Consider the following 15,364-nt stretch of genomic DNA (forward strand, 5'->3'; position numbering starts at 1 on the left):
CATTTTGGACAACACCCAGGGAGACTCCACACCCTCCTCCCCACTTTGCCCTTGGAGACTGGGAGAAGCGGCCGGGGAAGGGTGTGTCAGGGGTCCTGCCATGGCTCTCCTCTGGCACCATGAGCGCCTGGATCCCCCAGGCATGTCCCTATAGCGGTGACAGTTGACAGGTTGTTGCTCCACCCCACACTGTGCCCCTCCCCGCTGTCGTCCCTCAGCACGAGGCGATGGGGGTCCTGGCTTCAGTCGCGGGTTCCACACTATAATCTCCCGGTCCGGGAAGACCATGGCAGCTATCATGGCATCCATGGTCGTGTACTCCCGGAGGCCGAGTGACTCGTAACATAACTCCATGGTCCAGTCTTTGCTGTGAGTCGGAAGAGCCCCCTGGCAGAGGCCAAGTTCTCCTGCAAGGCCTCGCAGAACTCAGCAGAGATGGGGACAGATGGAGAGTCATCTCTGTCCACCAGTTGGGTAGCCACTGCACTGGACATCAGAGCGAGTAGGCCGGGGGCAATGAAGCCCTGCTGCCGGCTTCTGATGGCCTGTCAGCCTTGTAGCCCCGCTCACGGGGGTGAACAGTGCCAGCATCGTCACCCAGGAACAGCCTTATCACTGGTCAACAGGAAACAGCTGTCATCGCCATCGAAGCTATCAACCTCCTGATGCAGGGCATGCGCCCTCCGTTTAAGGTGGTGCCAGAGGTCCGACTCCTGCCCCTGTCCAGGACTGGCAGCAGATGGGCAATGCCTGCGGTGGCTCCAGCCATGCTTCCTAGGAGGGATACTGGGCCCAGGAGAGGGACTAACAGCTCGCTGGTACACTACTCCTGAGGGAGGGAGCTCGTCCCCAGCCTGAGCCCGAGCCTGGCCGACCCACTCGTCCATGGCCTCCAATCGTGCCAGGTGCAGGCGTTCTGAGAACCCCACACCACACCGCGCTCCACTGACCTCTCCGCGTGGCTCAAGCCCAGTCAGTGCATACACACCGCGCTCCACTGACCTCTCCGCGTGGCTCAAGCCCAGTCAGTGCATACCACCATCACCCCTGTCACAAAGGGAAGCCATAAGCTCAGCCAAGCCAACAAGACCACGGAGCAGGGGTCCGACGCCCTGGGAGAGCTATGTTGTGACCCGCTTAGAGGAATAGGAACCTGGTGAGGGATAAATTACCCAGTACCTCTGCAAAAAACGGAGAAGACCCGTGTGGGAAAAGCAGGCAGACAAAAAAAACGCAACCAGGTCATGGATTTGATTTATTAGTTTTTTTGTTTGTGTTTTACGCCAACTGCAATATTACCTAGCTGGTTTTAATATGCAAACAGTAAAAACAGCACCATATGATGGAGTAACTCCGTTAAGGAACTCCAAAGTTAATGTCTCAACGTAGTGGAAAGCCCACCGCGATACTCTTACACTCTGCAGGGGAAAGAACAAGACAAAAAGCCCACAGGGAAATTAGCAGAAAACCTGCACCTATGGCATCGGGAGCAGCATGTTAAAGCAATTTACAACACACACATAGAACAAGCCAGTGGCCAAGTTGTGTAAGGTGAATTAGTTTGTGGCAGAAAGAGCCACCATACTAATGGATGCACACGGAGTCGTAGTGTAACGCTAGCGAAACACAAGTACGACAAACCAGGGGCGGAAGATACAGATCAAACGCGTGCAGCGAGTGGAGCACTCAAGAGGAGGTGCTCGGCATGTGGCCAGCTTCTCCAGGCTGCAAACAGCCAGTGAGTATACTTCCACGCAAGATATTACACTTACCAGTGACATACCAAGCAAACTTCAGAAAGTTTTTACCTCAAACGATACGGACGTCCGCTGAGAAAATGAAAGAGAATGTGTGTCGCGGCCATAGGGTCTATATGTAGGGGCGGACCACAGCTGTGATACAGGTGTACACAGGAGTAAATCTGTAAATCCTCACCTCGGATGTATCCCTCCGCCATATTTATTTTCACTTTCTAACCGAAGCTGGTGTGGGTTTTCATTTCCTTTTTGTTTCTCCGTTATATGGCAAATCTCATAGGCGTCCATGGTGGGTGTTAAGACCCTACCTGAGCTTACTTGGCCAGCACCCAGACTGTAGGCACCCCCCGTAGATGCCTTTCAGAACCCATTTTAAAACTCCACCTGTTTTGTACTGGTTGTCAGTGGCTCATTAGTTTGTTCAATTTTTCTGTTGAGCAGTGTTTTTTTGGAGTTCATGTTTGGGAACGTAACACTACATCAATGCAATTTGATTTATTTTCATAGGACAAACAAACTGACATGCTCACATGACTGACTCAGCTTAGAACTGCATATCATATCCAATATACCCCCGAAGTAGTCCACAAGTAACCTACCTTTAGAGATGCATCCTGGGTGTTGTTGTCCACCCTTGGCCTTTTCTTGTCAGGCTTGTCATCAGAATCTTCATGATTTTCCAACACATCTAACACATCACACACAATCATAAAAAAAAAGATGCACTGTTGCTGCTGGTATGGCTCTTTCAAAGTGATTTATCCAAATGTACCCTAGCAGCCCCCCCACCCCACCCACCTAAGGATTTGTCTTTTTGAACAATCTATTTCCTGTGTTTGAGGGGTGCAAAAATCCACCAGTCACTTACATCTCACTGGAATGATTGCTTTCATTTTGAACTTCCAAGCTACTTCCAAAAATGAACACGGATTATTGTGATATTATCTTTGATCTCGCAAACAATGTAAAGTATGTTTAGATAGATTTAGATTTTTAATCCGAGTGTATCCTGCTATTGACACAATTGTTGAATTATGCAAGAAAATATGACAACAGTAACTAATGAGACAGACTAGACAGAGCAGGTAAGGTAGATAGAGCTTGTGTGGCAGCCCTGTTCTACCCTTATGTTAAATCATATATTTAAAAAAAACCTGGGGCCTCGTTTATAAACATTGTGCAAACACAAAATATTCCCCAAAACATGCATGCGCCAGTTCACGCATTAATTGGCCTTATAAAAACTGAACTTGATGTGAGAATGTGCTTATCCTCCCGCCACCTTTAGACCATGTGTACGCAATTTCTAATGGTAGCCTTGTGCAAATGGGAACTATATCTTGACATATTCATAACAAAAAAACAGGAAGCTAAATATAATATGATAATTTGCTGTTAGTGAGAAGAGCAAAAGTAGACTTATTTTATCTTTGCATTCTAAAATAATTACATATCTATTTCCAATTATTTATTTCATTTCCATGATCATTGCAGAATAAATTCCTCACCTTTTCTGACTGTGATGGTTTCATACTCGCAAAATAGCTTATAGGCCTACAACAAGTTTGTATAGGCTACCATTCTATACAATCCAAAGCACAGTTTAACGGTTGAACAGACTGTTCACCTTTTCTATTGACATTTGTAGGCTACGTCTGAAAACTGTAAAGTCAAATTTATCGAGTAGCCTAGACTATTTCATTTATAAACATAATACATGCAGTACCAGTCAAAGGTTTGGACACACCTAATCATTCCAGGGTTTTTCTTAATTTGTACATTGTAGAATAATAGTGAATACATCAAAACTATGAAATAACACATATGGAATCAAGTAACCAAAAAAGTGTTAAACAAATCAAAATATATTTCAGATTCATCAAAGTAGCCATCCCCTTGCCTTGATGAAAACTTTGCACACTCTCGGCCTTCTCTCAAACAGCTTCATGAGGTAGTCTCTTGGAATGCGTTTCAATTAACAGGTGTGCCTTCTTAAAAGTTAATTTGTGGAATTCCTTTCCTTCTTAAAACATTTCAGACAATCAGTTGTGTTGTGACAAGGTAGGGGTGGTATACAGACGATAGCCCTATTTGGTGAAAGACTAAGTCCATATTATGGCAAAAACAGTTCAAATAAGCAAAGAGAAACGACTGTCCATCATTACTTTAAGACATGAAGGTCAGTCAATGCGGAAAATCGCAAAAACCATCAAGCGCTATGATGAAACTGGCTCTCATGAGGACCACCACAGGAAAGGAAGACCCAGAGTTACCTCTGCTGCAGAGAATAAATTCATTAGAGTTAACTGCACCTCAGATTGCAGCCCAAATAAATGCTTCACAGAGTTCAAGTAACAGACACATCTCAACATCAACTATTCAGATACCACTGTGTGAATCAGACCTTCATGGTCAAATTGCTGCATAGAAACCACTACTAAAGGACACCAAAAAGAAGAAAACACTTGCTTGGGCCAAGAAACACAAGCAATGGACATTAGACCGGTGGAAATCTGTCCTTTGGTCTGATGAGTCCAAATGTAAGATTTTTGGTTCCAACCGCCGTGTCTTTGTGAGATGCAGAGTAGGTGAACAGATGATCTCTGCATGTGTGGTTCCCACCGTGAAGCATGGAGGAGGAGGTGTGATGGTGCTTTGCTGATGACACCGTCAGTGATTTATTTAGAATTCAAGGTACACTACATCAGGATGGCTACCACAGCATTCTGCAGCGATCCGCCATCCCATCTGGTTTGACCTTAGTGAGACTATAATTTGTTTTCAACAGGACAATGACCCAACACACCTCCTGGCTGTGTAAAGGCTATTTGAGCAAGAAAGAGAGTGACAGAGTGCTTCATTAGATGACCTGGCCTCCACAATCACCTGACCTCAATCCAATTGAGATGGTTTGGGATGAGTTGGACCCCAGAGTAAAGGAAAAGCAGCAAAGAAGTGCTCAGCATATGTGGGAACTCCTTCGGGACTGTTGGAAAAGCATTCCAGGTGAAGCTGGTTGAAAGAATACCGAGAGTGTGCAAAACTGTCATCAAGGCAAAGGGTGGCTACTTTGAAGAATATAAAATATTAAGACTTTTTTGGTTACTACATGATTCTATGTGTTATTTCATAGTTTTGATGTCTTCACTATTATTCTACAATGTAGAAAATAGTAAAAATAAAGAAAAACCCTTAATGAGTAAGTGTGTCCAAACTTTTGACTGGTACTGTATATCATAACCATTCTACCTTTTCTGGCCATGAGTTCATATTCCCGAAATAGCCATACAACAAATTACCATGTGCATCTCTCATTTCATTGGGCATATTAGATTATTATAATTTCACGTTTTTGCTCTATGCATCCGAAAGGAAGCACGGTTTATAACATACAGTAGAATTTAACAGGTGAATAGACAGTTGATCTTTTGCATTGAAGTGTATAGGCTACCACTTTAAATAGGCCTACTGTTGTTTTTCATTTTTTTCAGAGTAGACAATGTTTCAGAAATCGCAGGCAGTCCAGCATATTTAGGTTCAGGAGAAAGTAAATGCAAAACATTATTGAATTCAAACAATCTGTTTACAGGTCCACAACAATTTGAAACGGTCAGATACAGCAAATGTCACTGCAAAAAAAATATTTTGCCAACACCGCCAAAGACATTTGATCAAGTTCGCCATTGATATTTCCTTTATATATACTGTCTTGGCCTAATTCCAAAGTATACAGCAAATAACAGCATTATTATCACCATAAAAGGTGAATGATGGGCACTATTCAGGAAGAGTTATAATGCGTGTTTACGCGTGCACACTTTTTCATTCAGGTCTGATTTATAATGGGAAACATGTGTATGTATGGCATGTGCCAAGTTTATAAATCTCAATATTTGTGTGTGCATTGTCGTGGAAGAATCAGATTTAGCTAAGTAACAGATAGATAAGATGTTATTTTCATCATATGCTTGTGAGATACTTGTCATTAGAATCTTCTGAGCTAGGGATTGGTAACTTGGGGCCAGAGAGGGGAGAGGTCAGGCTGGTCTTCATATGTCAATCTATCTGTTAAACCATGTGGTGCTAAGTAGAATATTAGAAGGGGAGGAGGACAGAGTGGAATGTTGGTTTCTTATGGGAACGTTGTTTATTTCTATTCCTAAAACCATGGGATGGAGTTATTAATTGGGAAACCAGTTAGTTATCTCATACAATGTCTGTACGCCAGTCACTCCCTACTTTTCTCATAGGGGGAAGGAGTTTGGCCGTGTTTGGAACCATTGTATGTCCCCTCTGAGGTTGCCCTTATCTTGACCTAGTATTTGACCTAAGGGGCTCACTGTCTGATTTTGAGTTTGTCCAGGTTTGGGAGTATGTAGAAATGACAATTGATATATGCCATTGAATGAGGTAATGTTTTGGTAGACAGTGAAGTATCAAGCATGAGATTTAAACGTGGTCTTGGGAGATCAAACTGAACGATGATTTATAGCTGATGCTGTCTAGCGATAGGATACTCTTCTTTCGGGTAAAGGATTCTTTGTAAGTTGAGAGGGGTGTATCTTAGCTATAAATGAAACTAAGAATTGTTTTGTAAGCACTCTGAGAGAATTCATTTATAGACACTGAATTGATCTGAGAGTCATTAAAGGGCTTTGGTGAAGCTTGTATATATATATTAAAGATGGAATATAAAATTTAACTCTGACTTGTGTGTGGTTGGCTCTCTCTCTCTCTTTATTGAGTAATAAAGGAAATTTCCACGACAGCGTGCAGTCTTTTCAGAAATAGTGCACGCAGATATTTAGTGTAACATTTCTGCAACGGTTATAACCTGGTTTATTTATGCAAATATCTTTAACTTTATTTTAACAAAGAATATTTTTGTTATACTCGATACATTAACAAAATGTGTGTATGTATGTGTGTATATATATATATATACACATACATACATACATACATACATACATACATTACTATATGTGCATTCTACAAAAGTGAAATTTGACAAATTTAACACCCGAATTCCGACCATCTGGTTTGACCTTAGTGAGACTATAATTTGTTTTCAACAGGACAATGACCCAACATTATTTGTCCATGCCAGTAAAAAAGATGATGTTCTATTATTCTGTCGATATCTGATAGATTGTAAAAATCAATTTTCAATTTTAGAATTGTTTTTAAAACCTTTTAACAATTTCGATGACCGTTGCTAATGTACACACATGGGTAGTAGCTACCATTAAAATAAAACATCTAAAGCCAGAAGTGAAGCTTCACCATTAGCCAATGGATAGTTAGTCAGTGGTGAACCTTTCCTTTTCAATACACACAAAAGGATGTATCGAGACATTTTTGGATGTATTAGCATGACATTTATCGAGAGCCAGCAATTTCCCCCTTGTGGTTTTCCTTGTCAGGTCACATGGCCCTAGTTATGGTGATTGGACAGAACTTTGTGGTCTGTAATATAGATCTTACCAGTCTGGTCGCCCTGGCCCAAGTCCTCCACTGCTATCTGCACTATCTCCGCCAAATCTTGTTCCGACATTATTCAGACCTGTATAGCCAGAGGACCACAAAACAACATCATTATTGCAAATAAAAAGATCATTGACATTCTCTGGCTCTTCATTCCCAATGTCAGTGAATCTATGACAATCAGCAATAAGCGAATAAAACAGTTTGACAAAGGGGGTTGTTCTAAAAAGAAAACCTGATGTCTGTGCTACATGTTTCAAGCAGACCACTATAGTCCTTGTGCCCAAGAACACCAATGTAATCTGTCAAAATGACTTCCGTCCCATATCACTCACATCTGTAGCCATGAAAAGCTTTGAAAGGCTGGTTATGGCTCATATCAACACCATCATCCCAGAAACCCTGTACCCACTCCAATTCACTTCATGCCCAAACAGAGCCACAGACGACACAATCTCTATTGCACTCCACACAGCCCTTTCCCACCTGGACAAAAGAAACACCTATTTGAGAACGCTGTTAATAGACTACAGCTCAGTATTCAACACCATAATGCCCTCCAAGATATCACTAAGTTAAGTTCCTGGGACTGAACACCACCCTCTGCAACTGGGTCCTGGACTTCCTGACGGGCCGCCTCCAGGTGGTGAGAGTAGGCAACAACACATCCGTCACGTTGACCCTCAACACGGGGGCCCCTCTGGGGTGCGTGCTTTGCCCACTGCTGTACTCCCTGTTCACCCATGACTGTGTGGCCGCACACGACTCCAACACCATCATCAAGTTCACCCATGACACGAAGGTGGTGGGCCTGATCATTAACGATTATGAGACAGCCTACTGGGAGGAGGTCAAAGACCTCTCCCTCAATGTGGGCAAGACAAAGGAGCTTATCGTGGACTACAGGAAACGGAGGGCCGAACTGGTTGAGCGGGTTGAGAGCTTCAAGATCCTCAGTGTCCACATCGCTAAGGATCTATCATGGTCCAAACACACCAACACAGTCATGAAGAGGGCACGGTGGCCTCCCGGGTGGCGCAGTGGTCTAAGGCACTGCATCGCAGTGCTAGCTGTGCCACCAGAGACTCTGGGTTCGAGCCCAGGCTCCGTCGCAGCCGGGAGGTCCAGGGGGCGACGCACAATTGGCCCAGCATCGTCCGGGTTAGGGAGGTTTTGGCCGGCAGGGATATCCTTGTCTCATCGCGCACCAGCAACTCCTGTGGCGGGCCGGGCGCAGTGCACGCTGTGCATGTTTCCTCCGACACATTGGTGCGGCTGGCTTCCGGGTTGGATGTGCGTTGTGTCAAGAAGCAGTGTGGCTAGGTTGGGTTGTGTTTCGGAGGACGCATGGCTCTCGACCTTCGCCTCTCCCGAGTCCGTACAGGAGTTGCAGCGATGAGACAAGACTGTAACTACTACCAATTGGATACCACGAAATTGGGGGAGGAAAAATAAAAATAAGAGTCAACTCCTTTTGACTATGCACACACGCACTGGATTCACACACATTTACACACTCATCACATACACTGCTGCTACTACTGTCTATTATTTATCCTGTTGCCTAGTCACTTTACCCCTACCTATCTGTACATATCTACCTCAATAGCCTAATTCCTTGTACTCCTGCACATGGACTCAGTACTGGTACCCTATGTTTATAGCCAAGCTATCATTGCTCATTGTGTATTTATTCCTTGTGTTAATAATAATAATAAAAATAATAATAATAATAATTTAAAAAAATATTATTTATTTATTGTATTCTGCATTGTTGGGATGCAGTAAGCAAAATGTAAGTAAGCATTTCACTGTTAGTCTACACCTGTTGTTTACGAAGCATGTGACAATTAAAATGTGATTTGTTCTGTTCCTTTTGCTTAACTGGACCTCATAATTCAATAGTTTGGCACATATCACCACTCACTGATTGGGGACTGGGATACATTTGTTTCAATATTGGTTGAGTCATGTGAATTTACTAGGCTTGATTAGAGGGCCGCATATCCTGACATGGCATAGAATATGAGTAACTCATCATTTCAATATTCCAACCTGCAAATAACAGGCAAATTACCTCAAGGTTGATATAAGATGACTGAAGAACTGACTACTTGAGCTATGCCCTGCAACTGAGAAATGAATGTGCTCTTAGCCTTGTAGCTAGTAAAAGTATACATTTTATTGTCAATATTATTAAATATCTATAAACTCAGTTAATCAAATGTAGGTAATAGTAATAAGTGGTTACTGTCTGGTTCCATTTGTCAAAATACCAGATTTCCACCAGAGGGCACTCAACCCTAACCCTGTTTGAAATTCAGGTTGAATTAAGTATTTTATTGATTGTCCTTGATTTTTTTCCTCTTGGGTTCTGGACAGGGCCCCAGATTCAAGGAGAAAACAACTGAGAAAGAGTCTGATTTATTTCCTGCTCTATTCCCTGTGTGCAGTTTTACCTGAGTGGGTCTGGGTCATAGAACTAATAATAACAGGTAGAGTGTTGGCTTCTTGTTGAGCAAGCATCCTAATGTGGGTGTCTTAAGGGCAGTGGTGGAAAAAGTACCCAATTGTCATAGTTAAGTTAATAGAAAATGACTTGAGTAAAAGTGAAAGTCACCCAGTAAAATACTACTTGTGTAAAAGTCCAAAAGTATTTTGTTTTAAATATACTTAAGTATCAAAAGTAAATGTAATTGATCAAATGTACCTAAGTATCAAAAGTAAAAGTATAAATAATTTCAAATTCCTTCTATTATTATCTTTTTTTTCTTTTTTCATTTACAGATAGCCAGGGGCACGCTCCAACACTCAGACATCATTTACAAACAAAGCATTTGTGTTTAGTGAATCCGCCAGAACAGAGATAGTAGGGATGACCAGGGATGTTCTCTTGATAAGTGCACGAATTGGACCATTTTCCTGTCCTGATAAGCATTCAAAATAGTACTTTTGGGTGTCAGGGAAAATGTAGGGAGTAAAAAGTACATTATTTTCTTGAGGAATGTAGTGAAGTAAAAGTCGTCAAAAATGTAAAGTACAGACACCCCAAAAAACTACTGAAGTATTACTTGAAAGTATTTTTACTTAAGTACTTTACACCACTGCTTAAGTGGTATCCTCTCGTCTTCTCATCTAGAAAGACAAAGAAGCTACTTTATAATGAGATGTAGAGTGCCTTCAGAAAGTATTCATACCCCTTGACTTATTCCACATTTGGTTGAGTTACAGCCTGAATTCAAAATGGATTCATGCATTTTTAGAAATGTTAGCAAATTTTTCTAAAATGAAATACAAAAATATCTGATTTACATAAGCATTCACTTATGTAAAGTGAATGTTCTGATGGTGTATATAGTATGCTTATTGGTCATAGTACATATATAGTTAGTATGGCAAAAGTCCCCGGATGTCGTACTACATTCGCCAAAATACAAAGTATAGGCCCCATAATGCAATTCTTCAGAAAATGGGTGTGGCTTCACAACATTTTCAGTTTTGAAGAAAATATGCAGCCGAAGTCCGACGAGAGTGGATACAAATTCATTGCTTTAACTAATTATGACAAATGTTAAGAAAATGTAGAGCAATGTAATAAAATAATGACTTTTCAAATAAGTTACCTTACACGTAATGTTGGCTGACAATTTGTTAGCTACGCTATCCTTACGAGCCACATAGCATATCATTACAGCAGGTATGTTTGCTAGCTATCTGACATTAGTTGGCTACCAATACATCAAACTTGCCAGTATATTAACTATATGCTATCTAATGAACTACCCAACATTTATTGACTTGATTATTCCCGTCATTCTTAACTAAATGGTATAGTCGTCGTGCGTTCTCAATGAATATTCAGGTGCTTTTGTAAATTCGATCTGGCTATCTCCGTTCGGAGCACTCTCGCCTGAGTGTTACAGAGCACAGAATAAATGATGAATTTACAAACACTCAACACCCATTGAATATGGCCTGTGTAATTAAACGTTGGCAAAACAAAGCGTAATTAAATTGTTGCCAGCAGCACATTTACAGTCACCAATGCTCTGGATAACATGAAAACTGCCAACCACCTCTGCTAGGGCGAGTAAAATGGTCAGATTGAGGTGTTCTCTCATTTGTGTCTGGAAGTAGTTAGCCGGTTAGCTTGGGTGCTTGACTGCTTCTCTAAGGTCAGAACGAAACAACACTGCTCCTCGGTAAGAGCGTCCAGTGTGTGCCTTGAACGCCCCCAGGGAAAAACGCTCTGAATTTAAAAATGACAACTCTCTGAATTTAGTAACTCAGAGTGCACTCTGGCACTCCAGATTGAATTCAAGAACACACACAGTCATACAATGTCTAGCTAGTAATTTGTTACGCTAGCAAGAGGCTGCATAGCAACAGCACCAACTTCAGGTAGACAGGCGAAGCGTTAGTACGCTCAACTGAAAGGATACCGTTTGTTTACAGCAGGGTGGGCAATTCCAGTCCGAGGGCCTGTCACAGTTTTGCCCCAGCTAACACACCTGACTCCAATAATCACCTAATCATGATCTTCAGTTTAGAATGCAATTTGATTAATCAGCTGTTTGCTAGGGATGAAGAAAAAGTGACACCAATCAGGCCCTCGAGGACTGAAGTTGCCCACCCATGGTTTACAGTATACTAAAATGAACTAATAGTATATAGTCATTAAATATGTAGTATACAGTATGGGCATTCAAACATAGCTTATGTGTCATGTGTCCAACTTTGCCTACTAAACATGGGATATTGTGTAGCAGCCTACAGTGGCGCAAAGGGTCCACCTGTACCTAATTGCAAATATCTGGATTTTGGTTTGAACACCACTGTGTGGAGGGGTGTGAAAATAAATAGCTTTATTTATCAACAATTTACACTTAATTATGGTCATTATCTTGTTGGCAATAGTAAATATAGGTATGGCAATACAATTAAAGCTAGATGTCTGAACTTGAACGAACAGGCGACTGTGCACAAATGATACAGCATGTCTTCATTCGCTGACAATATGTTTACAACCTAACTTTAAACAAGAAAGTTGCAGATATTCTAAGTCTTGATATTGACTCTAAACTAGCTAAAACCTATGGTGTAATCACCAGTCCAAACGGTTCAGTTTTGCAACGAATTCGAGTTTCTATTGGACAAATTTAGGTAGGTCCCTCCCGGTTTGCTTCCGTTTAAGGTTTTTCCACAGAATCGACGTAACGTTAATGAATAAGTCCCTGAGCCTAAATCAAGACTGTCCACCATTGCATGTAGCTAGCTAGTTAATATCTAGGCCAGCGTTTCACAAACTCGGTCCTCGAAACCCCACAAAGCTGATTCAAATGATCAAACTTTGATTGTTTGAATAAGCCGTGAACTGCTAGGGTTAAACAAGAAACGTACAGCCTTTGGGGTCCCCCAGTAAGTTTGGGAAACGTTGACATAGGCCAATTCAAGTGAGTTGTAAAGAAACTCGCTAGTTAGCCCGTCTAATTTACATTCTAGATAAGCCTAGATTCATCCATGTATATGTGTATTCTTAACAGCAGAAATTCTGAACGATAAACTATTGCATGACAAACCATGATTACAGTAGTAAACTAACTAACATGTCAGACATTACCCGACAGGTGGGCTACTTAGCTAGCTGGGCTAACTTGCATGGTAAATAAGGAATAACATTTCTGAATGCTGCCATATCTTACAAAACGTCAACAAAAAGGAGGCTACAAATTCAGTCAGAGTTGTGTAATTATATGTAATATATCAGGGCAAAAACAATTGCCATTGTAGAAGGTACACTAAACTAGCTAACTAACGTTAACCATTTATAATTCGCATTAGCTAGCCACAAGTTCAACAAGCACGCAATACAATGGTACACTAGGCCTCAATGCCCATATCCGTGGCCGCGTTGTAAATTTATGTGGTTTATCTTATATTAATAGTCCTCAAAATGAAATGTTGAATGCAGGTTCAAAGCATACAGTATCTCCACTTCTGGCTCACCGGGTATGTACGGTGTTAGATTGGGTTATATTACCGTGTGAATGTTGAATTCTCGTGTTGTTTGTAGGGATTTCGATAACGGCGTCCTTCCTCGCGAGAGAAAAAGCCTGAACTTCGCCTCAGTTTCTTCACTAACCACCCGCTGCGATGGCAGGGTTGCCAGGTTCTAGCAAAACATGTCTAACCAGTGAGCTCTGAAAACCAGCTCACAAGTGCTTAAAACTAGCCGACGTTTTATTTTTTTTCAGCGAGAAACGAGTTGCCACATTTATCCATCAAAACCTTTTTCCATAACGTTATCAAGCTAAATATCGACGTAATTTTAACGATATAGGCTAAGAAGCTAAATTTAGTTTATCATCAAAATAATTGAGAGTTTAAGAATTTCGCAAGAGAAAAGATACATTATTAAACTCTCCAGATCATTTTCCATAAATGGATGTCGATTTAACTTGTTTTGACTGCTATTAATAAGCAGTAAGGCCGAGGAGGTGTGGTATTTGGATGTTCTTAGGACATACCCTTTAGCCGTGGCCATATACCACAAACCCCTTTATGTGCCTTATTGCTATTATAAACTGCTTACCAACGTAATTAGAATAGTAAAAAGTATATTTTTTCTCCTTCCTGTGGTACACAGTCTGATATACCACGGCTTTCAACCAATCAGCATTTAGGGCTCAAACCACACCGTTTATAATTGTAGATAAATCCTGTTTGTGAATGTGCATAACTACACTGCTCAAAAAAATAAAGGGAACACTTAAACAACACAATGTAACTCCAAGTCAATCACACTTCTGTGAAATCAAACTGTCCACTTAGGAAGCAACACTGATTGACAATAAATTTCACATGCTGTTGTGCAAATGGAATAGACAAAAGGTGGAAATTATAGGCAATTAGCAAGACACCCCCCAAAACAGGAGTGATTCTGCAGGTGGTGACCACAGACCACTTCTCAGTTCCTATGCTTCCTGGCTGATGTTTTGGTCACTTTTGAATGCTGGCGGTGCTCTAACTCTAGTGGTAGCATGAGACGGAGTCTACAACCCACACAAGTGGCTCAGGTAGTGCAGTTCATCCAGGATGGCACATCAATGCGAACTGTGGCAAAAAGGTTTGCTGTGTCTGTCAGCGTAGTGTCCAGAGCATGCAGGCGCTACCAGGAGACAGGCCAGTACATCAGGAGACATGGAGGAGGCCGTAGGAGGGCAACAACCCAGCAGCAGGACCGCTACCTCCGCCTTTGTGCAAGGAGGTGCACTGCCAGCGCCCTGCAAAATGACCTCCAGCCGGCCACAAATGTGCATGTGTCTGCTCAAACGGTCATAAACAGACTCCATGAGGGTGGTATGAGGGCCCGACGTCCACAGGTGGGGGTTGTGCTTACAGCCCAACACCGTGCAGGACGTTTGGCATTTGCCAGAGAACAGAAAGATTGGCAAATTCGCCACTGGCGCCCTGTGCTCTTCACAGATGAAAGCAGGTTCATACTGAGCACATGAGCACATGTGACAGACGTGACAGAGTCTGGAGATGCCGTGGAGAACGTTCTGCTGCCTGCAACATCCTCCAGCATGACCGGTTTGGCGATGGGTCAGTCATGGTGTGGGGTGGCATTTCTTTGTGGGGCCGCACAGCCCTCCATGTGCTCGCCAGAGGTAGCCTGACTGCCATTAGGTACCGAGATGAGATCCTCAGACCCCTTGTGAGACCATATGCTGACATGCACATTTGTGGCCTGCTGGAGGTCATTTTGCAGGGCTCTGGCAGTGCACCTCCTTGCACTAAGGCGGAGGTAGCGGTCCTGCTGCTGGGTTGTTGCCCTCCTACGGCCTCCTCCACGTCTCCTGATGTACTGGCCTGTCTCCTGGTAGCGCCTGCATGCTCTGGACACTACGCTGACAGACACAGCAAACCTTTTTGCCACAGTTCGCATTGATGTGCCATCCTGGATGAACTGCACTACCTGAGCCACTTGTGTGGGTTGTAGACTCCGTCTCATGCTACCACTAGAGTGAGAGCACCGCCAGCATTCAAAAGTGACCAAAACATCAGCCAGGAAGCATAGGAACTGAGAAGTGGTCTGTGGTCACCACATGCAGAATCAC

General features: G+C 42.5%; 1 protein-coding gene across 4 annotated transcripts in view; it reads right to left on the reverse strand.

The window, feature by feature from the left end:
- The window catches only part of LOC129866880 (protein BANP-like), a 71,714-nt gene extending 58,308 nt beyond the window's left edge, over window positions 1–13,406 (reverse strand). Inside the window, exons 1-3 of one of the 4 annotated variants that reach the window (XM_055939892.1) lie at window positions 13,285–13,392; window positions 7,245–7,323; window positions 2,357–2,445 (exon numbers count right to left, since the gene is read on the reverse strand). In XM_055939892.1, the coding sequence (XP_055795867.1) occupies window positions 2,357–2,445; window positions 7,245–7,314 (159 nt within the window). In that variant the 5' untranslated portion in view covers window positions 7,315–7,323; window positions 13,285–13,392. Of the gene's footprint in view, window positions 1–2,356; window positions 2,446–7,244; window positions 7,324–13,250 lie in introns of all 4 variants that reach the window. The other 3 variants (XM_055939893.1, XM_055939894.1, XM_055939895.1) reach the window with 3 other exon arrangements.
- Window positions 13,407–15,364: the final 1,958 nt, after the last annotated feature.

Source organism: Salvelinus fontinalis, chromosome 12, assembly GCF_029448725.1.
Source record: "Salvelinus fontinalis isolate EN_2023a chromosome 12, ASM2944872v1, whole genome shotgun sequence".
NCBI classification, from domain to species: Eukaryota; Metazoa; Chordata; class Actinopteri; order Salmoniformes; family Salmonidae; genus Salvelinus; species Salvelinus fontinalis.